General features: G+C 51.5%; 1 protein-coding gene across 3 annotated transcripts in view; it reads left to right on the top strand.

Moving 5' to 3' along the window:
- The window catches only part of GATAD2A (GATA zinc finger domain containing 2A), a 60392-nt gene that overhangs the window by 23612 nt on the left and 10316 nt on the right, over positions 1–26464 (top strand). For all 3 annotated transcript variants that reach the window (XM_084276429.1, XM_084276430.1, XM_084276431.1), the window contains exons 2-5: positions 4636–4710; positions 14144–14415; positions 23622–23751; positions 24242–24373. In XM_084276429.1, coding sequence (XP_084132555.1) covers positions 14153–14415; positions 23622–23751; positions 24242–24373 — 525 coding nt within the window. In that variant the 5' untranslated portion in view covers positions 4636–4710; positions 14144–14152. The remainder of the gene's footprint in view (positions 1–4635; positions 4711–14143; positions 14416–23621; positions 23752–24241; positions 24374–26464) is intronic.

Genomic DNA, 26464 nt, shown 5'->3' with positions numbered 1-26464 from the left:
TTGCAAGGTCATGAGTAGCCAGGCTTCCTAGGAGAAAAATGCCATTAGTGTTGCTTTTTCTTTCTGAACTGCATTGTTGGAACCTCTCTATCTGCGCATCTTCCAGGTATCCAGACTTGACTGAATTCTGGCTGATCTCAGTAAAAGTGAGGATAGGTGGTTGGGGAGGGAGGAAGGAGCATGGTAATGTAGTTACCACTGAGATACTCCAGACTTAGGAACGAGAGAAGTCAAATGCACTTGGACTTTGGTCTCAAAGCAGTAAGTTTTGATGGCAAGAGATTTGCAGGTGGATTTTCTGGAGGAAACTCAACCCTGAGATTTCCCATTTCCCTGCATGTTGGTGATGTGAGCGGCAGGGTTTGAGAGTGCAGAGTAAAGCCCAACTCTGGCTCTGCTAAATCAGTGCCAAGTTCTGTATGGAGAGTGGCACAGCCAGTGTGATGAGCGGATCATGTGCTCTCAGGTCCAGAAGTAAAGGCAGGGCTCCTCCTCGAAGGCTGCTGCGCACTTCCATAGGATTTGGCACCCATTTGGCCCCCCATGGTACCCACCCAGTAGACAATAAACACAGGGAAATAAGCGTTCCCCAAGAGAAGGGTGTGCTGGGGTGATGTGCCTAAAGAACAGCCGCCTCCAGCGAGTAGTTCCTCTGTGTCTGACTCTGCTGCTGCCTCAAGCGATGCCCTGGCCAGCTGGTGCAGCGCAGGGTCCTGGGCTGCAGACCCACTTACCCCAGGGGTTTCCCTACCCCGAACACCCCTTGATCTGGGGCTGTGGCTGTAGATGCTGTTGATGCTCTGGGAGAGGAGTCGTGTGGTTCATCCGGCCCAGGAATTCAGGAGAGACTCTTAATTTGTAACAGGTTTTATTTGTGATCTGACTTGAGCACAATAAATGGGAGAGATGCTGTTAATGAGCATCTGAAAGGAGCTTTTTTTTTTTCTTCTTTTTTTCCTTTTTCTTCTGCAAGGTGGCGTTTTGCAGTAGAGGGGCCGAGCTGAAGAGCGACTGTGCAGGGGGTTTAGGAGCTTTCCCCTGCATCTTTAGGCACATGAAGTTTAAAATGTAGTGCTTGAATATTTGGAGAATTACCAACCTGTGCCAGGTAGGGAATGGATCAGCATGGTGATAAAGAGCCAGAGAAGTGCTGTTCTGCTCTGCGACGGCTCCTTACGCTGTATTGAAACATGCACTGTGACTCTTCCTTCTGCCTGATGGCTCTTCCTAGAATTCTGGTGACATGTGTGCAGGGAGGGATCTGCTTTTGGAGCTTTCAACTGATGCTTCAGTGCTTAAAAACCCCAATTTGATACTTTGAGTTGTTCTTCTAGACCAACAAAGACTTAAGACTTACCTCTTGTATTCAGAAATGTGGATGGAAGCGAAGCCTGAGTGCGTGGGACAGAGCTAGCCTCTTGCCAGTATTTGAATCCAAACGTGAGTCCTGCTGACCAGTTCACTCAGCCTTCCCCAAGGTACCAAAGCTTCCTCATCTCAGTTGTTTGAGGAGGTACCTACAGGCTGGAGTGCTGAACTCTGCTCCCTGTGTGTCAGTTTCTGTGCCTTCATCTTCTCACGGAATCTGTAGCCCATCTCACTGTGAAAACGTGATGCCTTCAAAACCCAGTTTGGCAGGTTAAATCTCTTGAACTTTACTGGATCATAGTCTTTCTAGATAGTGTTGATGGGATTTGGTAAAGTTGCTCTAAGTGCAGTCCCTTGTTTCTGATCTACAGCGTCTGTCATCATCTGTAGAGGAAAACGGGCTTCATGGGTGACAGAAGGGGCTCTCAGCAGAAATCACAGTTCCCTTCACACAGAGCTTCCCATGTGCACGAGACATCGTGGGGTGGTACTTGAGGCTTCGTTTTCTGGAGCAGTGGAGGAGCTGAAGTGGGACCCGCAGGACTGGGGGTGTCACATCCCTGGGTGCTGGGAGACCCCCCACCATGCACTGAGTACCTGCAGCTTGGACATCCAGCTGTGCGCTCCTCTTCTGCCGGGACCTCTTGGGATGGAAGTGCTGTCAGATCCCAGAGCTGCTGCTTGGACAGAGTTTCACATCCGAGTGTTAACTATTTACTGGCTTGCCAGGAGGTTCCCTGAACAGATGCTTTAAAAATTAATCCTTCAAAATATTTTCTTAAAGGTTATTTAACCTTTTTTTCTGCATCAGCCTGCGCTGCGAAAGCAAACGGCCCATCTCACCCGTGCAGGAGGAGGCTACGCTGGGGATGGAGCTGGCTGTGGAGGGACAGAGCATGGAAGCTGGAGAGGAGTCTGGGGCTGTGGCTCCTGCCTGCTGCCTTCCCCGGGCAGCCTCTCAGCAGTGGTCTGTAGGGCTTCAGTGGAAACTTCCACGCAGTGAATGTGGGTCAGCGCCAGAGGTGGCCCTGGCCCCGCGCTGCCGGCATCCCACGGCGCTGAAGCGGTTAAATTGCTCTTCTGGTGTCCTCGCAAGATGAAAACTATTTTAGTCCCATGACAGGAGCACTCTGGGAGTTTAATGCTACAGTTCATTACAAATGGAGGCTGGCTGCAGCCTCAGAAACCCGACTCGTGGCTCAGGCTTCCCGCGTCCGGAGTGCGTCGGAAGGAGCGGTCCCCGCTGGACTCCCCCAGAGCAGGGAGAGCACTGGCACGAGCTGGCTGCTGAACCCATTCCTGTAACCGTGTTCCTCTTTGTGGGGAAAAGCTTTGCAGAGCTCAGGCTCCCTCTGTGCTCAGGATGCCTTGTGTGCCGGCCAGGAGCTGGTGCAGCACCGGTGCCTGGAGAATCCTCCCTTTACCTCTCCCATTCACCTCTTATTTCTACTGGAGTAATTTTATTCTGTTATTATTTTTAATCCCCCCCCCCAAGCAGTGTTACAACTTGTGGCTTCCTGCTCGCTGCAGTGGTGTTGTGCAACTACCAATAACCGCGCTGTGCGTAGCGCTTGTCACGGCCCGGTACGCGGTGTGCGTGGTGTGTGTTGCTTTTTGTCATCTCTGGCAATGAAGAAGTGTTTGTTCATCTCCCAGCCAGATGTGTGAGGAGCAGCGTGGAAGCACGGCCCCTGTCTGTTGGGTTTTAGGGTGCTGTTGAAGGCCCTGAAGTAGCTCCTGCGATGATTTTCAATAGGCTTCTAATTAGAAAAGCATTGGACTAATAGGATGAGCTATAATTAGCAAGACCTGCCCTCTAGATAGCTAATCAGGGACCAGAATACAGTTGCACATCCATTCATTAAGTTTCTATATCTGTGCTTTTCGTAGCCATTTGTTAACCTACTGCAACCTTTTGGGGTGCTGAAAATAGTAAAACAGAAGATGAACCGGGCAGCATCTCCCAGCTTTTGGGATGAGACGACCTCTGAACTCGCTGGGGTTTGGTTGGGGGGGGCACGGTTTGATCCGGGGGGTGACACTTTACAGCCCTTCTATCCAGAGGGGAGGGCTAGAAGTCGTTGAGCTGTTGTCCTGGACAAAAGAAAACAGCTCGGCAACTTTTTGAGGAGGGAAATGACTCAGTTCTCGGTGGCTTAGCAGAAATAAGAGGCCGAGCTTCCACGGAGCTGTCTTGGCAGCCAGTGCGCATCAATTACTGTGCTCCACCTCGGGCCCCGCGCTGCTGCCAGCTGCCCCGGGAGCAGGGGCCGGTGTGTCGGCACACACAGCCCGGCTGTGGCTGTCCAACGGTGGCTGGGCTCTTGCTGGAGGGAAGCAGGCAGGTTGGTGCTCCTGGTGCAGGTAACGGCTGCTCCGGGGCCACGGTGGAGCTGGCTGGCTGTCCTAGCTGACCAGCGTGCCCTGGCTGCGGTTCCTTCCCTCGGTGTTTTCACAGAGGGGGAGAAGGAAGGTTTGGGTGTCCTACGCTGTGTGTACAGGCTCATGAAAGGATTTTTGTGAGGCGTGAGCAGCCCATGGGCCAGCAGAGCTTCTTCTGGAGGGAGCAGCAGCAGATAAACACACACAAGCGTGTTCATCTCAGTTATTTTTATGTGCTGTCCTTCAGGACAAAAAACTTCTTAAAGAAGTCTTTACCTCCCCTTTCTCTGCTTTATGGGCATCTTCATGGGGGGCTTCTGCAGGGGTCGGTGGTCTCAGGTGAGACAAGGAGCAGGGGAACAGCTGACTCCATCTGTCTTATGGGGTGTGGGGGTGGCAGTACCTCACCAAAACCTCCAGCAGTGTTTAGCCAGTGCCTGCAGGTTGGCATTAAAACTTGCTCTGCACCCCTGGAAGGGGAAACACCAGGCTGTCACTGAATTGCCAGGCTGAGCCTGTGCATGAGCGTGTGTGTGTGACTTCCACATGTTACTCCAGGCTCACCCTGACTCCTTGAGGGTCAGTGTCAGGGAGAAATGGGAATGTTGGTTCTGGTGGGTGTTTGGGTCAAACCAGAGGTATCGTTGGCATAAGAAGCAAAGACTAAAGAAGAGTAAGAAAACCAGTGGCTTTACAATACTTCTGTGTGTGCTTCATCTGAAGGCGGGACTGACCTGTGGGTCCAGTGAAACAAGGAGATGTGCTCTCCCCTCTTTGACACTGGTACCAGTGAGCGTGCTTTGGGTGAAGGTTGTGCACATGTCAGGTGTACTAGAGGTGTACCCTAACCAGCCTGTGTACTGACGGACTCATCTCTTCCCCCAGGATCCTCATTGCAGTCGCTTTCAGCCGCTCGGCCTGGCCAGGAGCCCACCTGGAACCCATGAACTTCACTGACAGGTAGGAGCTGTGAGGAGATGGAGGATTTGTCACCCTTAATAATGCACAGACACCCCCTCTCCCCCTCTTCGGTACCGCAAACGGTGGGGTGGGCTGGGAGACTGGAATTGTCTTGCCTGGGTGGTTCCTTGCACCTCAACTCCTCCTTGTCCAGGAGGATGAGTAAGAGCTGTAGAGCAGCTCTGAGATTAAACTGGGATCAGGATTCGGTTCCTGTGCCTTGACCAACAGTGGCCTTTCACTTTGTGCTGTACACATGCCCAGAAGTAGGTAAATCTCCCCAGCTTACGAAGCGACAAAGGAGTTTCACTTCTCTTTAACTGGGCTTCCATGACAGCTGCACAGCATTGTCGGTCTTGGAACAAGAGGACAAGCAAAAGCAAGCACACAGAAATTCATCCCCTGAGGCTTTCTGTAAACTTTAATCATTTGTACAACCCCCAGAAGAAAAATTGTGAATGGAAATGAAATTTCTGCGGATATCTTGTAGCTCTGGTGGTGCAGTGAAAGTAAAGCTCCCTTGGTAGCTGTCCTGTGCGTGATGGTGCTCGCCTGTCTCGCCGTATTGCCAAATCAAGCGTTTATAAAGAGCAGTTTAAGGATTTGTCCAATGTTTTCTTCTCTGAAACACATACTGCTGAGGCTCTTGTGTTCACTGTTAAGCATTTCTGGTCTTTCCTTCCAATCTCCCTTCTCCCAGTGGTGATGTCTCTGCTCATAGATTTGTCTATGATTTACTGTGTTTTACCACTTCAGAACTAGCACAGTGCCAGCCATGAACACCATGGGGTTTTTTTTTTGTCTATTTATTAGTTAAATTCCTAAATCTTGCAAAGCAAGAGCAGTTCCTCGAGACCAGACAGCTAAATGAAATCCTAAAGCCACCCTTCCTAAAGCCATCAGTCAGAAGTGAAGGAGTGACAGCGAGAGCATCACACTTAGACCACAGTCATGGAGGTGTCTTGGTCTGCGTGCTCTCCTTCAGTGAGTAACCAGCATAAAACACCTGGAGAAAACAGCTCCATCCCGTTGTAAAGCGCTGTGTGTACATACTGTGTGTGAAATACTCTCTTAATTCAACTGGTTTACCCAAACACTGCGCTTGGAACCATAATCGACGCGGGTATTTCAGGGCTCTCCGGCACCGAGGAATCTCCGCGGTGTTTTTGGTAATACAAAGCCCAGACACAGTCATTAGCTGACTTCCTGCCCAGTGGTTTCTGGACAAAAATAGATCCAGAAAACTTGGGGGAGAATTCAGGTCAAACGGATCCCTGGTCTTAGTGCCTGCAAGTAGTGCCCTCTAAAAAAAACACCTCTTTAAACCCCAAGCAGTGGACCTTAGAATTAATATAATCCTAAAGTTCTCTTGAAAAGCATCGGGACAGTGATCAGTAAATAAGAAGATTCCTTAGTGGTTTAGATGTGCCTTTTGGTGCCTCGTCCTTTGGATCCACTTCCACCAACTCCCTCTCTGGTCCTGCTGAGCCCGTGCTAAATAATTTACGTTGGGTTGGATGCGAAGCCAGAGTGCGGCATTTCTTGGAGAGGAGCGATGCTGGAGCTGCTCTGGATGGTCTGTGTGTGTGCAGAGAGCCTCCCTCCAGCTCTGTAAATGCAGAAAACCCAAGGAATTGCTGGTATTATAATATGCACAGCATGTGGCGCTGGAAGGGCTGATTGTTGTTGTGACTGAGTATTTAAAGATGCTAATTTTGCTGCTCTTGCATTTAAAATAAATGAACCAACCTAGATCCCTCCTCTAATAAGGAGCATACATTAAATGGGGAGGGGGGGAGGAAGGAGGGGAGAGGATCTGATTGCAATCCACCCTGCCGTTACTTAATATTTAAATCTGTTCCCATCAAATAAGAAGTTTAAATCGAGTTGTAGGCCTTTAAGTGGAAGGCTTTATTTTGGAGTCAAAATAAACACTGGATAAACAGTTCCTAATGATTAGTTAATATCCATGGGGATCGATGTGCCCACAGAAGCCGTACGGTGAGGAAGAGCCGAGGTGCAGTCGGACCGGCTGCTGCTGACAATAGCTGGTGCCTTCTCACAAAAGGGACTCCCATTCCTTTCTCCCTTGGATGCCTCCTCTGAGGGTGGCTGTTGGGTTCCCCCCACCAGCTCTGGGGTCACAGTAAACCGATTCCTTAGGCAACCACACCGTCCCTTCCCAAAAGCCACAGCTCTCAGTCAGAGCCCCGGAGCCTGCGAAGGGCTGGGCACCCCTCTGCAGGGTGAACCTGGGAGTCTGGCTCGGTGTGGCAGGGCTGGGAAGGGAGGGCTGGGGCTCTTCAGGCTGAGTGCTTGGAGGAAAGAACAGCAGCACTACTGAGAGGTGTTTAGGATCAAAACCTGGTATTTTAGTGCTGGGTTTTAGTGCCTTCATTATGCTTTTTTAAGATTACCTTGATAGCAAAGGCTTCTCTGAAGTCCCTGACAGAATTGTAGCAGATTACTGGATCGATTTCTCCAGGCAGCAGCTCTCTTCCACTCACAGCCACATGTTCAGGATGATCTCTGTGACATGCTGCGCTTTCTGTTGAGAATCACAAATGCTGCTCAGTGTTGTACAGAGCACTTAGTGGTCACACTCGGGACTCCTTTAACAAACGGAGCCAAACTCAGCCCTAATAGTGATTATTAGTATTTTTTTTTTAAGGTGAGTTGAGACAAGTAGCTCAGGAAGCAGGAGGGTGACTGCTACTGCGGCGGGACCTCAGCTGCCAAAGTCCCTTTTCTGACCAAATACAGCCCTGCGTGTTTGTGGTGCTCCCAGCTCCACTTCAGCGCCTTTCTACAAATGTTTATCTGTTCATTTTAGTAAATATTTAGTCAAACCCGGGCTGAATTGCTTCCTACTGCGCTGTAATGACTGCGAGCAGTTGCGACGTGGGCACGGCATGTGTCTTAGTGCCTGGTCACTCAGAAATAACAGCGGCTTCTGCGAGGCTGGAGGTGAGGAGCTGCTGCAGGTGCTGGGCTCCGGAGCCAGGAGCAGCCCAGGGGTGTCGTGGCTGTTGTTGGGACAGCGCAGGATCCTGGTACTCCACGGTTCAGCTGTTGTTCAGCCATTCGTTGGGTTGGTATCCCCAAAACAATGCTTTCCTGCTCTGATGCTGTCCCCTGGCTGGCGGAGAACTTTGCTGCCTCCAGATGCCCGACACCCATGGCAGAGAGGAAACTTCTGTGGTCTCTGTCTCCTTTTAATTGCAAGTACTTAACGAGCCTAAAGCAAGCTCGCTTTATTTTTCTTTTCCCCCCCCTCCCAAATGCTTAACGAAGAGGGGGGGAAAAATAATTACAACAGCCAGTGAAAAGGGGAGGCAGGATGGTGCAGGAGGGAGGTGCTAGGCTGGCCAGGGTGAGCACATGCAGCCGAGCCAGCGTGGGAGCCCGGCGAGGGAAGGGTTAAGGGCTGCCATTTTGTTATGTAACACCCTTAATGGACATATCGGTGAATGGCACCAAAATGGCAGGGTTTAACCCTTGGTGGGCTGCAGCGCTCTGCCAGCCCCGGCGCAGGGAGTGGGCTGCGGAGCGGGGACCCTCCTCTCGGCCCTTTCTGCTGGCGGGGGCTTGGGCGCTCGGTGTTGTCCTTTAATTCAGGACTCGTGGTGTGGGGATGGTGGCAGAGCAGAGCCATCAACACACCTCTGGCTGCGCTCGCGCTGGCTGTCGCCTTCGTCGGGGCAGGGGTGGGTTTGTGGTCGTCCGGTTGGATTCAGAAGCAGGGTGATGTTTGGGGTTTCTATTCTCCAGCCACTGCTCTTGCCCTCTTACAGTTGCATTAATTTACTCTATAAAAATTGAAAGTAGCTCTTTGGCTCTCTAAAGTTCGGGTTTTTTTCTGAATATCCCTGTGACAAGGTCATGAGCTGCTGTGTGTGGTGTGTACACACATGAATACACACACACACACATTTTAATGACTTTTTCCAGGGCATCTCACTTCTGCCTTCGTGATCAATGAGTCGATAGGAAAAACACCCGCTCAGAGTGTAACGAGAGATTGAGCTGGGTGGAACTGGTACCTTCTCACAGGAACTTCCTACATCTACTATGAGAAGTTAATGTCTGGGTCTGTCTGGTCTGCACAGGGTGCCGGTGTCCAGAGTCAGGAAGGGTTTACCTCTAGAAAATACTCCCTGAGCAGCCCTGAATGTGTCTGAGCCTCCCTGTTTCCTCCTCTGGACCTTGTCTCTGGTTTGGGTTTTGTCTTGTTTTGTCTCTTTTCTTTTTTTTCTTCCCCCTCTTTTGCTGTAAAAGTTTCCAGACCGTGCTGAGGAAGAGGGTTGTTGATCTTTGCTTTTGGCTACCAAAAAGAGTGAGTATCACATAGCTGGATGGGTTGGTGTGCGGCTGCAGCGGGATCTGAGCCCGGCTGCAGATGGGCTGTGCCGGAGCCGTATCTGCCACCGGTACTCACCAGTGGCTGACGGCTCCAGAGAAGCCTCTGTGTATAATTTTAGCTCCAGTCCTTTTAACTTGGAACTACCAAGCTGTGCTGAGCAGTGAGGAGTAAGCGGAACAGCCGCTCCGTGCAGGAATTACTTGGAGTTTGTACAAGGAAGTTATAAATCATGAAGGGGAGAGGAGGCGATAGGGATACCTCTGACCGTGATGTGGGGAGAAGTGGAAGTGTACACTGCAAACAGCAAGCAAAGCCTGCCTTTGCTTTTTAACTGTGGTTTTGTCTTCATGTAGCGTGGCGGTGTTCTCTGTGTGCTTGTGCATCAGACCTGTTTGGGATGCTGGTCTGTGCCCTGGTTGGGCAGCAGCCCGGTGAGCTGCGTGCAGCTTCTGCAGCTGCTCAGCTCGATGCCGGGCTGCACCGCGCCTCCGGAACAATCCACACAAAGCAGTTTGTTTCCCAAGTTTTAGACTGGGACTTTATGAGGTGTTTCCTCTTCTGTCACTTCTCCCTGCAGCAGCAGCAGAAGCGCGCGAGCAGGTGAATGCTGCAGCATCCCCAGCCCTTTGCCAGGGGCTGGGCTGGGTGTCACTGTGCCCCACATGCCCCTGCTGGAAAAGGTACCAGCTGAGTTAAGCCAGGTTTGGTGTCTCGACTTTGCTATCCTGCTCTTTGGAGGGTGGAGGAGTTGGGAAGATGGCAAGAGAGCATTCTTGGCCCTTTTTCCAATGGGAAAACATTGCAAGCTTGTATGATGTTTCCCAATACAGCGTAAATAGGTTGTGAACATGGCGGGGTGCAGGGTAAGCTGGGGTGTTTCCTGCGGTCAGTGTGCTCAGAAGGTGGGGAGGCTGCACAGGGGAGTCTCTGGCAAGGCCACAGGGTGGCCACTGTGATGGGCTCTGCAATCCAGGGGGGTTCCTGCCCTTCCCAGGGCGTGCTGAGCTGCCTTCCCCAGTGATCAGGAGTTAATCGGTTACAGCAATAGCACTTAGAGCTGAGTATATAGCCCTTACAACTGAGCACTGGCTGCTCCGCCCCCGACCTGTGCCATTCCTTGTAATAAAAAGCAGAACTTCCCATAAAGCTTAAAATTTACTGTGTAATCCTGACTTTCTCTTCCTTCTTTCAAGTAAAAGGTGTAGGCAAGTGGAACCCGAGCTGTCTGCTGTCTGTGTTGATCAGTCCCTGTTGCTGTTAGTGGGGGAGAAGCAGAAGTGGGGATTTTGGGAATAACTTTGGAAGTGATATGCTATCCTTGAAACAGCCTGGATGTTTGGAAACATCTCAGCTAGTGGGATCAGTTGGTGAAGAGGTGGTCTCAGTACATCCAGCGGATTGAAGGGCTGGTCACAGGGTGCACTGGTGAGGTGCTGGTGAGGTCTCACAGGCCTGCCCTGCCCGGGGCTGGAGGCTAAGGAAACGGCTGGATTTGCCATCAGGAGGGAGTTTTCTTCCCAGGTCAGTTTGGGTTTCTTTCTCTTCCCCCCTCCTGTTGTGCAAGGAGCTTATCACGTCCTCTCCATGACTGGGGACATGGTCCCTGCTGATGCAGTTCTCTGTTGGTGTGCTGCTCTTCCTCCTCCTTCTCTTTTCAGAGGACTCTTCTGGTTTTACCTTTCCCTGCAGACCTTGGGTCTAGGCTGTTCCGTTTCATAGCCTGCTGTGGGAAACAGATCTTGCTGGGGACTCACTGCACCCCCACTTCTCCGTGCCCTCTGACTTGCCAGGCGATGGGGCCCGGTAACCCAGGAGATTCCCATAAAAACACTCCGGTGCTACCACTTCTCCTCTCTCCTCCTGAAAGGAGGGGAACAGCCTTTTAAAAATCCTTCTCAATGTTCTCCTCCCCTTCCCTCAGTGCCCCATTAATTTTCCCTTAGGTGTCTCTGTGTCTGTATCCACATTAGCGAATCGTCTGCCTTTACTCTCTCCAGAAAGGGTTAAATCTGCTTTAGGGAGCACAGGCTTAGAGCTCAACTGCAATAAATACGATTTAATCAGTGTTGTGGTAGGGGAACTGCGCAACCAGATCTCTCTGCCACAGTGTGTAGAAACCTCCAGCCTGCACTCTTCAGGTTCAGCTGTAAAACCCTCCGTGCCATCTCGTCCCAAGGCCTTTCCAGTAACACAAGGTCTCCCCACCGCTTCCTTGGCACTCCAGATGCTCCTCTCCTCTCTAGCAATCCCCGTCCCTGGTTGCTGCTCTCCAGCCTGAGCCGTGGTGACGAGACACTGTGACTTTTTTAACAAAAACTTGGGCTGAATCCTGATTTGCAGGAAAGTTGCTGTAGCAGCAGCAGCAGCAGCACCGACCGTTCCTCGAAGGAAGACTGGGGGTGTCACGTTCCAGCAGCCGAGCAGTGAGCAGCGCAGGGGAGCCCAGGCTGCCTCCAAGTCCAGTTTGCTGGTGTCTGATAAGGGGGTGACGGTTACAAGGAGAAATGGCTGCTGCTAATTCAGAGGGGAATCGCAGGGCGCACGATGCGATGTCCTCGAGAGGATGTAATAGGAGAAGTGTGTGTGTTGGGGGGGGGGGAAGGTACATTGTGCATTTTTCATCAAGGTTGTTAATTGGTTCGGTCTGACCTTTGTAAGGAGTTTGTGTACGAAGGGTTTGCCCCTGGAAGGGCTCCAAGTGGGGTGCTTAGTGTCTGCTCTGCCGCTCCTGAGAGGAGCTGGGTTGGTTAGCTGCGAAGTGGGCGCTCGGTGGTGCACTGGCTGTGTGTTACTGTCTGTGCCTTAGGGTTTTGACTGCACTGATTTGGGGTTTTTCAATAAAACTTAGTGCCAGGCTGTGATTTAGACCATTTCCCGTTGCTTGTGCTATTAACTCAGGTGAGGTTCAGCTGTGAGTGTGCGGAGTTCTGCCTGCGGTGATATATGAAATATCCCTGTACATTGCTTTTCCCCATCCCATCAAAACTGGGAACAACCAAGGAGTAGAAACACAGCGTCCTGTAAATAAACGGTGATAAAGTTTGCAGCCTGGGTGCCTGAAGTGCTGCCAGGGTCGCCCCTGGCTGTGGGAGTTGCCACCCTGCATCCTCACGAGGCTGGAGAATGTGAAGATGCTGAAAATAAACCCAGGTCAGGGTTAGGGAGGCTTCCTATAGACTGAGGAGCAGCCTGGCTTCAGGAAAGTCACTGTGATGAATGGCACAGCTGCCCAGCCCTTTGTTTCAGCCCTGGGTCCAGACTGTTTTCCCCAGTTAATAGGAGCAGGACTTACGGTTCCGGGTCAGGCTGTCGGGTGGCTCCTTCAGGGGCGGAGGCAAGTTGTGCTGTTGTCAGCAGGGATGTGGTGCTGGGGGAGTTAAAAGCACAGCTCGTGGGGCACTGCAAGGCCTGGTGGGATTCATGCTGCCTGGGGTATGCAGAGCCCCGTGCTGCTGGCCTGGCTATATGTGCCCTTCGCTCACCCCATCAACACCCAGATTCACTTCACTGTCCTGTAGAATGTGCCTGTCTCCCCAACTGTAAATTCAGGTGTGGTCACACTGTAAGTGCAGATCAGCCCGGGGGGGGCACTTAGGTATTTGCCCCGGTTCTTACTTCACACCCCCCTTAACAACCCTGGAGTGTTTCAGCCCATGGGGTCCGGAGAAACTCCCCGTCACTGGCACGGGGCTCGCGCTGTCGATAGGGGCATTTCCTGTGCTGTTCATGTGAGTAATGGGGGCGTGGGGGCGAGCAGAGTTTTAATTACATTCTGTAATTACGTTAATCTCTCGCTGCTAAAAACATTGCATAGACTTTGTCCAACTGTTGTGTGTTGGCCTTACTCTCCAAACCCCTTTTAAAAGGAGGAGGAGGGGAAAAAAAAAAAATTGGGATGGGAGGAGCACTTAAAATAGATTGATTAATTAATTAATTAAAAGACTAAGGAAGGGGGATGTGTGTATTTCTCTCTCTCTCTCTCTCTCTCTCTCTCTCTCTCTCTCCCCTCACCCTGCCCTGTGCCACCCACCCTCTGGGTGCCTGGTGTCCCCCAAGCACCCGGAGGGGAGCAGTGGGTGCTGGAGGAGGAGGGATGCTCCGGGGTGCCGGCCGGCAGCAGGGTTAGCCCGGCTGCGGGTTGCCTGCCGCCGGCTCAGACTGGTTTCTGGAAAGTGCTTTGTCTCGCAGGCTGCATCCTGGGAAGGGTCATGTGGAGCCCAGTGATGTCATGGGATCAAAGCCTGACTCAGCTCCGCGTCCGATGGATGGGTGTCCGCAGGTACCGAAGTGCAGGCTGCCATGTCAGAGCCCCACCAGCAGCACAACTTCCCAGGCCTCCGGCAGGCGAGGAGTTAAGCCTGGTTCCCCCGAGCCCAGCGCTTCCTCTGCTGAAGCCGCCTGGAAAAGCCTGGCTCCTTCTCCAGGAGGGGGGAGAAAGTCTCAACTTGAGTGTGACAATGGCAGCGCCTTAGTGCCCGGCAGCAGACGGCCCAGACCTGTGGAAGCCCCTCTCTCCAGGCAGGGTCCCTTCCCCTAGCGCCTGGCTCCCAAGCCTGCAGTGGGGCTGAGGTCCTGGGAGAGACACTGGCAGCTCCCGGGGAGATCTAATCTAGGATTTTGTAATTGCCTCGATTTGCATGTGAGGCAAATACATACATTCTTCTTCTTTTGGGGAAGAGCCAACCTTCTCTTCACCGTGGGGGTTTGTGTCTTCTCCTGCACTCGTGCAGGCGGGCTTTTCTTTGCCCTTCCCCCCCCAGCTCTGGGTGATCCCACTTTGTGCTTGGTGGGGTTTGTGTGTGTGTTCTTGTTTTGCTTTTCTGTTTGTTTGGTTTCACTTAACATAAAACGTGTGAGTACAGCGGTGCCGGGTCCTTAATAGCTTCAGACTGAGATGTATTTGAAGATAGGGTAAGCGAGCGCACTGGCAACACGTTCATTCCTCTTCCTGAGCTTCTTTTGCAGGAACCACTGTACTTTGCCCTGTTTTGAAATTAAGGTGTTTTGTCCAACTTGGGGGTGTTGTTTTTCCCAGTGTACTTAACTCGTTGGTGTCTCCTCTCTCCCCAGAGCCTCACAATGACAGAGGAAGCATGCAGGACACGAAGTCAGAAACGAGCCTTAGAACGTGAGGTAACGCATAACGATGTGGACAGTAAGAAGATAAAGATGGAGAAAGGACTGATAGGAGCAGAGATAACTGCTGAAGGCGACATGAAAATAAAAGCAGATCCTGGAGCTGGAAAAGTGCAAGGATTATTAAAAAGTGGAGAGGTGAAGGCGACCATTAAAGTGGAGGTGCAGACGGGAGATGAGCCTGTGGACATGAGTACCTCAAAAAGGTGAGTTGCCAACTCCGTGCTGCAGCGTTTGGGGTAGCAGCACAGCAAAATGCCATCAGGCAGCACCAGGAAGAAGTTCTTTCCATCTGTAAAGTTAGAGAGGGTTAGAACTTCCTGTGTGTGCTGCAGCTCTGGCTCTTCACCTGAGATTCTGCAGCTGCTTCTGTGGAACTTCCTCACTGGTTTTTCTTCCACGAGCCTTTGACAGCGGTGGCAGCTGTGAGGAGCAGCTGAGTAAAGATACAGGCTCTTGAATAGGGACACGTACAGGTTACAAAGAGGATGCGCTGTGAGCCACTGATGGAGATTTATGTGAGAAAGGGTGGTTTGGGTTTAATTGAGCTGTGATAGAGGAAAAATAATAGATTATAATTGTCAAAACAGCAGAGTGTTAATTGCAGCTTGATTCTTCCTGACAGAGCAGTTTGTAGGGGTCAGGTTGATGTTTTCTGTTTTGAAGTAACTTGTGGATTTTGAGACTGGGAGTGTTCTGAAAAGGCAGCACCTGTCTGCTGTGGTTCTCTGTAGGACAAGACTTTGCGTCTCAAAGTCCAGCCTCCTTAAGTTGTCTCAAGTTTGACACCTGAAAGCGTGAACTCAGAGTTCCTTAACGCTCTGGAGAGTTTTATTGTTACAGAAATGTAAAGCTTTGACTTGTGCACGTGAATTGGGTGGTTCTGGCATATGGATCTACAGGCACTGCTTTAAAGCCGGTTTCCAAATCTTCCACCGTGCTTCTGACCCAGATTCTGCCTGTGCCAGGATAAATGGTCAGAAATTCTGTGGCCCTGGGTTTTTGTTGAGTTTTTTTAGGGTTTTATAGTGCAGTGAGATGCGTTGTATTGAGCAGGAAGTGTAGAACTGTGTTTACTGATTTACTCCTGGTTTGGGCACGAGGTGATGTTGCAGCAGGAATATCCAGGAGCTGAGACCTGCCTGTCTCTGCACAATGGCTTAAACAGCTCTGGGAGTGATCCATGTGTGTTCGGGTGTTAGAGCAGCGCAGGTTTGGGGTGTGAAGCTGAGAACACAGATCCTTATCGGCTGCACAGGAGTTGTTGGGAGGAGGGGCACTTCTGGGTGCTATTAGGAAAATCAGGGTGCTTGGTGTTTAATGGCAATTCATCTGTAAAAATGTTCCGACTTTCGATGCTTTTCTAAGAGAAATAGCAAGAGCCTGATTGTTTTCTCCACGTGCTGCTTCAGTGTGTGCAAAACAAGACCCCTTCCATCAGCGTGACCAAGCAAAGGTGATAGTTTTTAACTTCCTCCATAAATTCTGCCAAAGGGACAGTGCACAAGGGGCTCAGTAGGGTTTTTAGGAGGTGCTTCTGCCTGCACAGCAGCAGCTCCTTGGGGTAACAGGTGACTTCCATCCCACAAGCACTCATATTGTGCTGCTGGGAGCAGATATCTGAAGGTGGGTTTTGGCATAATCACTGCCTCCTAATTAACCCAGGTATGCATGCTGCTTTTTTGAAGAGCATCTAGAAAGATTTCTCATACCAAAACCTGAATAAATTAGAATTTTAACTCTTGTTGCAGCACTTGCCCCCCGCATGCACACTCTGGGAGCCGCTGTGTTTTAAGCACGTGCTGGTGTTCCTGTTCTGCTGTGTCCATCTCCATTGCAAGACACGCAGAGAAGGGTGTTGGATGAGAAGGGGCTGTATGCTTTTCACTTCCCTGAGAGCATCTGGGACAGTAACACCTGTGGGGATGGGATGGGAGAACGTCCTCTCCCCGTGTGGTGTTCTTACCTCAGGTGGTAACGGGATATTAGAATCATAGACTGGTCTGGGTTGGAAGGGACCCCAAGGATCATAGAGCTCCAACCCCCCTGCCACAGGCAGGGCCACCAACCTCCAGGCCTGGATCTACACAAGGCTGCCCAGGGCCCCATCCAACCTGGCCTTGAACACCTCCAGGGACGGGGAATCTACTACTTCTCTGGGCAGCCTGTTCCAGCCCCTCACCACTCTTTCTGTAAAAAACTTCCCCCTAATATCTAATCTAAACCTTCCCTCCTTTAGCTTTAGTCCATTCCCCCTTGTCCTGCCATTATCTGCTCTTTTAAAAAGTTGAATCCCCTCCTGCTTATAAGCTCCCTTCAGGGACTGGAAGGCTGCAATGAGGTCCCCCCACAGCCTTCTCTTCTCCAGGCTGAACAAGCCCAGTTCCCTCAGCCTCTCTTTGTAGGGCAGGTGCTCCAGCCCTCTGATCATCCTTGTGGCCCTCCTCTGACCCCTCTCCAACAGTTCCACATCCTTATTGTTGTATTCCACATCCATATTGTTGTATTGGGTTTTGGTAAGGAGGTAGAAGAGGCTTCCCCGGAGGAAAAGACCTGTGCCAGGAGGAGGCCTGATCCCAAGGCCGCTGAAGAATTCCATGGGGCTTTGGTTAAGCTCCTTGGATGCTGTTTGTACGTTGGAACACCTTTCATACCGCCTGTTGGTATAAAATCCCCTCGCAGAGAGGAATTAAACCCCGAGTCATCTCAAATGACAAAAGAACGAGCCTGAGTGATTCTGCAAACTCCTGGAAGTGAGGCAGCAGCTTCCCAGGCTCCTGCAGCGTGGCAGTGCCCTCGGTCCCTGTGTGGCTCCACTCCCAGAGCAGAAACGTGGCGCTGAGCAGCTGACCAGCCTCAGGATGCGAATCTCTCCAAGCAGATGCAGGCTGGGTCTGAAGATGCCTGTGATATACAGAGGAGGCTTGTCTCTGGATGTGGCCTGAGCCCTGGCATATACAAGGATACAGTTGGCATTTGTAGGGGGGAGGCACATCTTCATTTCATGAGGAGTTTTATTTATTTCTTCATTTTAACTGTGGGACTTCCCTCTCCAGACCTGGGATCTTCAGAGGGATTTAGCTCGCATCCCTCGCCAGCCCTGTGTCTTTAAAGCAGTTGATTTTTCTGAGGAGATGAAAAAAGAGCTGTTGCTTAAAATTACTGAACTGCTACAAACTTCTTGGGTAAAATTCGTGCCTAGTGATGTATGGTGTTTTGGCTTTTAAACTTCCCTAATGCTTTCAGAACTGAAAACATAATATTTTCCTTGGAGAAGGTGGCCCAGCATAATCACAGTCTAGCTGTGATGTAAAGCTGATTGAATGGATTATCTTTCTGAAATCAGTTGATTTTCAAGATTGGAAACACAAACCTGGCAGTATCCCTGTGTTCAACTTCAATTTTTATCTTGTTGTTTTTTTTTTCCTAAACCTTGGAGTTAAATTTAAAAATAGTATCTGGTTTGAGCCCATTTACTGGTGCCAGAAGAAACAGAAGAGAGTCTGTCGTGGTAGAAGCCTTTGATGAGAGGTCGCACAAGGCCAAGCCAAACCCTTGCTCCTCTGCATGGTGTTTGTGCAGCGCTGGGAGCTAGCTATGCTGCTGTGTAATTACCCTGGACCTACTGCTGAGATGGGGTGGGAGTGAGGAGAGGCCACCCCCCTGGATGAGGAGATGTCGTGTTCACATCGTGTAGCTCCAGTCGCTTTGCTCATGAAGACACCGATGGGCATCAGTGTGGGAGCTGGAGGGGAGGAAGAGCTGTCAAACCTGGTTGAAGCCTGACATCTTACCATGCTTCAAGCCCTGCTCTCCTTTTCCTCTGGTCTTTGTCTCTCCCCTGTTCTTCCCATCCTTGTGAATCCATCAGTTCCCTGTGTTGGGCATCAGTTGCTTCCAGCTGAGGCTGGGCCTTTCTCCTGGAGCCGTTCTTGGGCCGTCCTGCCTGCTGCACTGTTGCATTTACTGTGCTCCATCTATGGTTCTGGTACACATTCTGAGCCTTTCCTCAGTTGGCTTGGCTTTTTTTCCTTCCTCCAGTACTACTTCCTGAACCAAACAACATGAACCAGTCGCCTCCACAGCCACTGGGCCAAGCAGCTGATGTCTGGGGTGCTCACAGTGGGGTTGGCAGAGACCACAAGCATCTGATAGAAATGGGTTTGGATGGAAGATGGCCCAGTGGCTCTGGGTTTTTGTTAGGGTTTGAATGCTGAACTGGTGTTTCGAAGGGGTTTGTGTTGATCTGTTGGGGTTTTTCCTGTTCTGCTAAGGTCTTGGGGTTTTGAGCTGGTTTTCCTTTAAATCTGGTCAAATCACACTTAAAACTTCCTAAGTGAATGGATTTGACTCTGAAATCTGTCACGTGTTCGGATGCAGCCTGTGCTGGCTGGCCAAACTCTGTGCTTTACTGGAGTTTACTGGGATCAGTGCTCACAGCAGTGAGGAGTGACAGGCTCCCCTCTTCCCATTAGTGATCCAAAGCCCTGCACTGTGGGTCTCCCTTGCAGCCTGCGTACTTCATGTCTCCCTGGATGGCTGCACCGAAGGATATCGTGACAAAACCCTGATGCCAGTTGCTTGGGGAGTTGTACTTCACGTGCAGATAGAGTTTGATCCAAGTTTTTCTTCCCTTGTGTTCAGAGGAAGGGGTGAAGCTTGTTTTGCTTCAGTTTCACGCCGCAGTCACTGGATCCTTCGCTGCTTCTTTGATTCCTGTAGATGTAAAAGCTCCAGGAGGGGACACAGGGAGAGGGGAATGAAATCCCCACTGCATTGCTTTCCCTTCCTTTGTTTGTCTTCCTTCCCTGCCAGGTATTTTTGGATGAGGGTGTACAAGAGATTGGTTAATGGACTGAGGCAAAGCTGTGGCAGGTTTGCTAATGCAGATGAAGCTTTGGTCTGTGATGCTGCCAGGGGTTACCTGGAGATGGGCAGAGTCCGTGGGTGCCGTGGGACGGGGCTGTGCAGGGCTCTGGCTCTGCAGTGGGGGGTTTGTGTTGTGGGTCAGAGGTTCTGTAGCTGTAACCAGGTGAGCAGCACGTTGATTTTATTGGGTTGGGGTGTTTTTTGGTTTGTTATTTCTCAGGCAGAGCGAGCAAAAGGGCATTTTAGAGCATGGATAGGATCTGGTCTGTAAAGGGAAGGCTTACTTTTTGTGTGATGCTGCTGGATCAGTGTGAGCAAATGCAGAGGCAGCTTGTTGCAGCACAGCAGCTCCTTCATTCATGTTGTGAGTCCTCTGACATTAAACCCTCTGCCAGAGTGGGCAGTTCCTGGGTGTCTTTCTCTGACTGGTGTTTAGACTTTGCCCGCCTTGGTCATAAACTTTTGTCTTGGGGGGGGGGGGGGTCTGTTAGAGTTGAGCCCACCTCAAGGTACCTGAGACCTCAGACACATGAAGACAAAAACTTGATTCATCTCCCCCTAGCTCAGCTAAGTGGAAGCCAACCTCCAAGGCTGGATTCAGCCACCTGACCCTCTTCTTCCCTTCAAATCAACAGATAAACACACTGCATCCCTGTGAGAAAGCGGCTCTTTTGGGGAAGGAGAGGGGATTGGTTGGTGATTGTGGCTTTTTTCTTTTTTCCCTGGAGTAGTAGTTGTGCTCTGAATTGCTACAGGATGCTCCAAGGAAAATGCTTGAACAAGGCAGTGCCTCTGTCCTTGAGCTCTGAGGTTTTCAAAGAGGGTATCAGAGGAAGTGTGGCCCTTCTCTTGGGGTACTCTGTGACTTGGGAGGTCTGTGTTTGATTCCTTACACAAACTTTCCACGAGGTCTCTGTTAAATTGTTTTGTTGCTGTGGATGCTTAAAGGGGTGTATGTAACTGGGCATCAGCCCTGCTTTTATCTCCTAGCCTAGAGTCCAGATGATTGAGACAGCAGCACTTAAGAAAGCTGAAGGGAGAATAATGGAGCTGTGCCTTTATTTAGCAAAAGGATGTGCTTTGGAGGATAAAGGTCATCGTATCAGGGCAGTTATCCCAAATTATTAACTGCTGGTGGCAGTATTTTTCTGAAAGTGGTGATATTTCCATTGTCTGTCTTATTTTGAAACATCTGCTTCGAATTCTTTCGCTTGACACCCAGGCAAACAGAAGAGTAAAGCCAGCTCCTTTCTGAAGGAGGACTGTTTGTGCAGGGTTCTGCTCTGTGTTTCTGGAGCTCAGTGTTGTGCCACCTCATTCGCTGTGCACTGCTGGGAATAGGGGTCCTGTAATGCCCAGCACGAGTCGACGTCGTTGCTGGGGTCACTCTGTGTTGCCTTTAAAAAAACACATATGTTCTCCCTTCCCTTCAAGGGGATTGCTCCTCTGCAAGGCTGCTTGTCAGGCTCAGAACCAGTGTGGTTGGGTGGTCCTGGATAGATCTAGATGGGTTTTGTGGCAATAGGTGATAGTTAAACTCTGAAGGTGGTGGTTTCCAACATGGCTTTTATTAGATTGGCATCGTTTAACGTAGCTGTCAGGAATGTCATCACATGTCTTACAGAGCCTGGAGGTCGCAGGGGGTTTGGTGGAGCTCTTAGGTGAAGGACCATCAGGTCTTGTCTCCTCCTGCTTCCAGCCTGAGTGCAGGATGGGGTTTGCTGCGGCGCTGCTGGGGTGAGGTTTGATCCCCTGGCTCCAGATCTCGTACCGTCCTGCAGAGGAGCTCGGGCAGCTTTTTATTTTCTCTCTGGGCAAAGCTGTGGTGTCTCACACAGACACTTGGTTTGGATGTTGCTCCCTCCCAGGGTGCAAGGAGGTAGCTGGGGGTGTCCCCCCCTGCAGCGGTGGGGATCTCTGATCTGGGCTGCAGCAGCTCCTCAGTGGAGGAGCCGGTGGTCCATCTTGGGAAGGGCTCGGGAGATGCTTGGCTCAGCCAAGCAACCAGCATCCGTCCCGGTGCCCTGGATGGGGGCTGAGGAGAAGCATTTGGAGCAGGTGCTGGGTGGTGCATCAGGAGCAGGAATGGCCACTCTCCCTCCATGCTGCCCAGCCGAGCAATCCCCGGCTTGGCTGGTGGGGTGTGCTCCCTCCTCCGAAACCTGGGTGGAGGGATTTCTTCTGGAGGAGCGTTCAGACAGCTGATGAACGCACACTGGTCGATGGCACCACTGGTAGCAGTGATGCTCAGCCACTCAGGGTACAGATTTCCCTCCCTGCTGTATCCTGGCCGAGCCTGGGAGCCGGTGGGCATCATTTTCCAACTGCCCTTCCTCGCCCAGCCCCAAAGCAGAGCCAGGAGGACACCGGAAGGACTCATGACACAGTCCAGTGACTCTTGGGACGTTGTTGGTTTTGTTTTGGTTTTCCCCCCGTTTCTCCCATTGGCCCTTGGCATGGGCCCATGGTGGGGCAGGGGGTGACGGGACCACCCCCCCCGGGCACGGCTGCTCCATTTTCTATGCCGGCACCTGAGCCTGACCTCACCTCACAAAATGAAGGCCGGGCAGCACCGGCTGGGACCGGCCGTTGCCATGGTTTTTGCCGTGGCAGGTCACGTGCCCCGCGTGTCACGTGACCCGCCGGTGGCCGTGCGCTGCCGGGAGCTCCGGCGTCGCCATCCGAAACGGGCCGGTTCGAGTGCTGCCGGTGGGGAAACAACCGGTGGGAGCAGCGGGGCGGCTGTAACCCGGCCCTGTTGGCAGCTCCCGAGTTGTGCTGAGATCCCCGTGGAGGACGGCCTGGGGGCTGCCCACATCCCCGCGCGGAGGGCAGCGTGGGCATCCATGGCCGAACAGGCCCCTCGGCGGTTCCCTCCCCACCGTGACGCGGGTGGTGCTGGGGAAGAGCCCGTGTCTGTGTGCTCAGGTGGGAAGCGCCAGGAGCTCCAATCCCCATGTTTCCCCAGGTCACTTCACTGTCCGTGCTGTTCCCAGGGGATTTAACCTTGGGGTTGGAGGAGGAAGGGACAGTGCCTGACTCCAGCTGGTCCTTCGTGCGGGGCCGCTCCGGCTGCCACCCACGAAAGGCTCCCAACACATCGCTGCCTTCCCAGCGTGCCCACCCATCACCGCTGCCCGGAGAGCTGCATCCGGACAGTCAGAGCCTGGCCCGACCAGCTCCCTCCCTGCTGAGAGCTCCCAGGGCCAGTCCGGTGCTTCCAGGTACGGGAGGAACCTGGAAGTACTTGGCTCGGCACTTGTGGAGCCCCTGGCAGTTCGCTGGCTTTGCTGTGCCCTCTAGAGGACACTTATTATTACTATTATTATTTTTTTTCCTCACTCACATGGAAGTGGTGTTGGAACAGCGGGGGTTTGGGGTACCTGAGGCTGCTTTGGTCACACCCAAAACACCGCTTGACCAGCCCTGAGCATTTGCTGTGTGGCTTCTTGGGGCACGCAGCTCCTCAGTGCCGCTACCCGTGCGAATACCCTTAGCATCACTGAATACAGTAATAAGGATTGATGGCTGTTAATCGTTGAATTCCTGATCAGTGTAGCTTGTCAGTCAGTGCTGGAAGCTCTTGTTCAGCCTAGGAAGTAACTGCCTGATGTGTAAAAGCACAGAGCTCCGATGCCACGTCTCCTGCTCGTGGCTAACACAAACCACACTTAATGACTCGCTTCATCTGGCTTCATTATGCATTTTGTCTCGTTTGTAACATCAGGGTCTGGCTGCAGGCTGCAGGGTTACTGCTCCTGGCCTTGAGTCACAAGGGAAATAAACCGGTAACTTGTCTCAAAGCCCTTGCTGTCAGCCCTTTGCTGTCCTGTTCCTCCGATGCTCCTGCTAAACCTCTCGGCAATAACATGCCCAAACCTTGCTCTGAAACACTTACACTTCCTAGTTTGGAATCCCAAATCCTGGTACCAAAGGTGATCTGACAGTCAGCAGCTTGTGCAGCAGAGGAGAGGCACTGGTGCCTGTCACATCTCGTCATCTCTGTCCCTTTTGGTTCACATCGCTGGAGATTCTGTTCTTGTACCATGATCGCAGCTGAGAGGGGATGTAGTGCTGGGAACTGGGGTGGGAGGTGCAGCCATCGCTCGAGACACAGAGCCTTAAAGCCAGCTAAAGAGTTAAAACCAATATACACCTAACCCAGGGCCAAACAGCTCACTCCCTGCCTCTCTTCTAATGTGCTGTTTGGCCCTGGGTTAGGCAGGGACACAGGGTCTTGCCCCACTGCTAGCAGAGCCCTGGGAAGCCTCGTGTTTTCCAAGGAGAATGTGCTGGTGGAAAAGCTTTGGAGTTTGCAGGAGTTCACTGTGTGTTGTGGCTGCATCTTGCCAGGTGGCAGTTTTTTGTACTGGGAAGCTCAGCATCCACAGGGAGAACAGTGACTGAACTCGCCCGTGTCTGTTCGGAGTCGAGAGGCTCAGGGTTAATCTAGCAGGAGGTTGTAGGTAACGTGACTTCACAGCACGAGGGAGTTGTTTTCTTGTATTTATTAACTCACCTGTATTTTTCTTTTGATTTGCAGTGAAATAAAGAGAGAAAAGAGAGTCCCCTCACCGGATGTGATAGTGTTATCTGACAATGAACCTTCTAGCCCTAGAATGAATGGTTTAACGAAAATAGCATTAAAAGAGACCAACACGGAGGCGCTCATGGTGAGTCTGGGTGTCTTAACGCCTTAAGTGGTGCCATCCAGAGAGGAGAGAACTTACCACTTGGCCCCACAGAGGCACCTGCAGTCACAGGGCTGGGTGGGTGTGTGGTTTTGTAAGGGTGGGTTCCCAAGCAGGGAACCTTGAAGCTGCTAACGGCTGAGATTGGGCTGGTTGGGTGGCTTTTCCCAAGCTCTTTCCTCCTCGTTTATTATACACTTGGACAGCACTCTGTTTTCAGAGTGGGTGCAGTGTCCCTGGCTCAGCACAGCAGGACATGGATCTGTCATTGGACTGTTTGTTTCACTTGTTTTGGTAGTGGAAATACTTCACACAGACTCTCTTGCCTTGGACTTCTCCGTACTCGGTGTGTGTCCATGTGTCAGAGACACGGTGGTTATACTCAGACATACGTGACAATTACAGTGCTGTGAGTTCTTGTCATAACTTGTCTGTCTCTTCCCTCTCCCCCCTCCCTTACCTGGCCCTGCAGAAGAGCAGTCCGGAGGAGCGTGAGAGAATGATTAAACAACTAAAAGAAGAGCTACGGTTAGAGGAAGCCAAGCTTGTTCTATTGAAAAAGTTACGGCAGAGCCAAATCCAGAAGGAGACCACTACTCAGAAGGTATTTGTTTTCCTGCAGTTAGTTACCATCCCATCATTTGAAATGTGTGTGTGGGGAATATATAAATAACTGTGGCAGTCACCACAAGCTTCAGAACATCACTGAGATGTGCTGTACTTGCAAGCTGCCTTTTCATGAAGTCCTTATGAAGTTCACAGTGGTTTATCCTGGTAATGATTCCTTTTTGTAGAACTCCGGGTGTTTTTTTGGTCTTGCCAAGACCAAACAAGACGACAGTTTATCCCACCAGCCTTACTCAAAAGCTGAAAACCTTTTTGATAAAGCCCAGGTGCGTTTAGGAATGTGATGTGCTTCCAGTTATTAACCGCTCCCCAGTCCTTAGCGAGGCTGCTGAGTGTGTTCAGAGGAGTCTGCTGCAGATGAAAACATGCTGTGAGGTAGAGATAAAGCATTGGGAGCCTGAGCTGTGGGGGCTGGCAGCTGAGGGCTGCACTCTGTGCTGTGTGGCAGAAGCCCAGGTCTGGATTCCAGGTCTTCCCAGGTGAAGTCAGCCTGCGGTTTGCTGCACGCTTTCATCATCCCAAAAAATGCAGGCAAGCTCTGGAAGGAAAGGTTCAGCCCTCCCTCCCCGAGCTCCCTCCCGCCTCCTTTCTCCCCACCCCTCATCTCACAAACCCACACGCAGTATCCATGATCCACGGTGCTGGGAGGAGAAATGTTTTCCTCTGAAGGAAAGAAAGGAAAAAACCCAAACCCCAGAACATCTGCCTCTCTGTAGAGCACGTGCCCGGGCTGCTCGCTGCCTGCGCGGCGCTGACGGGCAGAGCTGCAGGGTGGGAGGATGAGAGCAGAGGAGGTGGGAGGGGAGGGGGTGTGCAAACACCCCACAGGCTGCTATCAGGCATAGGCTGAATTTCCAGTATCTGTAACAATGGCAACTGAAGGGTGTTACTTTGCAGCTGTGCTGACTGGATGGGGGTTTTATCACTTGTTTGTGCAGTGGGGGTGATGTGCAGGTTCACGTGCGCTTCACGGCGCGGATGGGTAGCAGCACAGCTCCCTTGGCTGGGTTTGGTTGGTTTATTGGCCTCTCTTCTCCTGGACTTCCAAGGGCTTCAGTAGATGGGATTAAAACTCCTGCAAGTACCTGCCTTGCTCACCTGGCTGCTGAATGCTGAGCAGTGAGCTCTGGCTGTTTGAACTAACTAGGGGGGAAATGGCAGATCCTAAACCACTCTTTAATATCTGAACTCTTTTCCCTAAACTCTTTTTTGTTTGTTCCCCCCCCCAACACTTTGCATTGTGCTCGATCGTCAATTGGGAATAATAGTGATGGTGGGCAAGGCTGAGGTGGGCTCTGGGCTGAGGCTGCCGGAACAGATTGCCACGTTGCTCTGCTGCTGCTACACAGACTCTTTATTTCCCTGGTACAATCTCACCTGTACTCTACCTAATAATTTCCTCATTTGAATATGCATGTTGAGATGCTTGGAGGAAGAAAGGGATTGGGGGAGGGGGCAAACCGCAGCCTTTGAAGATTCTCTTGCTGAGGTGCCAGGAGGTAAACGCTTTTATTCCCGTAACGTCTGTAATTCTGCTTTACACCCTCACACTCGTCTGCTTTCTTTCTGGTCTTTTTTTTTTTCTTTTTATTTTTTTCTTTTTCTTTGTTTTTTTTTTTTTCTTCTTTTTCTCTCCTCTTCCAGCCTGCCGGTTCCTCTGGGAGTGCTGTGGCCACCCCTCCGCCCTTGGTGCGGGGACCGCAGAGTGTTCCTGCCGGCAAGCCGTCCCTCCAGGTCAGTGGGGTGGGCCAGGCTGCCAGGTTCAGGGCAAGGAGCAGAGAGGAAGGTGTGCAGTACAGGGAAGGACAGTCCTGCTCGCAGTAAAGGCTTTGGAGCCAGGTGGAATTTTCCTCTTCAACTCCCACAAACCCCGCTGTAAGCTTTTAGAGAACCACTGGGGTGGGAGATGGAAGTAGGATGGCACACACAGATAACTCTTGTAAGCTTGTTTTCCCATGGCTGGGCATCCCAATCCACTCTGCTGATAAATACATCCCCACTAGTGCTAACGACCTCTGGCACAAGAGGATGTTGTTGCCGTACCCTCCAGAGAGTTAATTGTGCCCTC

Source organism: Gallinula chloropus, assembly GCF_964237585.1.
Source record: "Gallinula chloropus genome assembly, chromosome: 28".
In the NCBI taxonomy this organism is placed as follows: domain Eukaryota; kingdom Metazoa; phylum Chordata; class Aves; order Gruiformes; family Rallidae; genus Gallinula; species Gallinula chloropus.
Note: the sequence above shows the minus strand (reverse complement) of the source record. Positions and strands in the feature narration are given on the sequence as shown.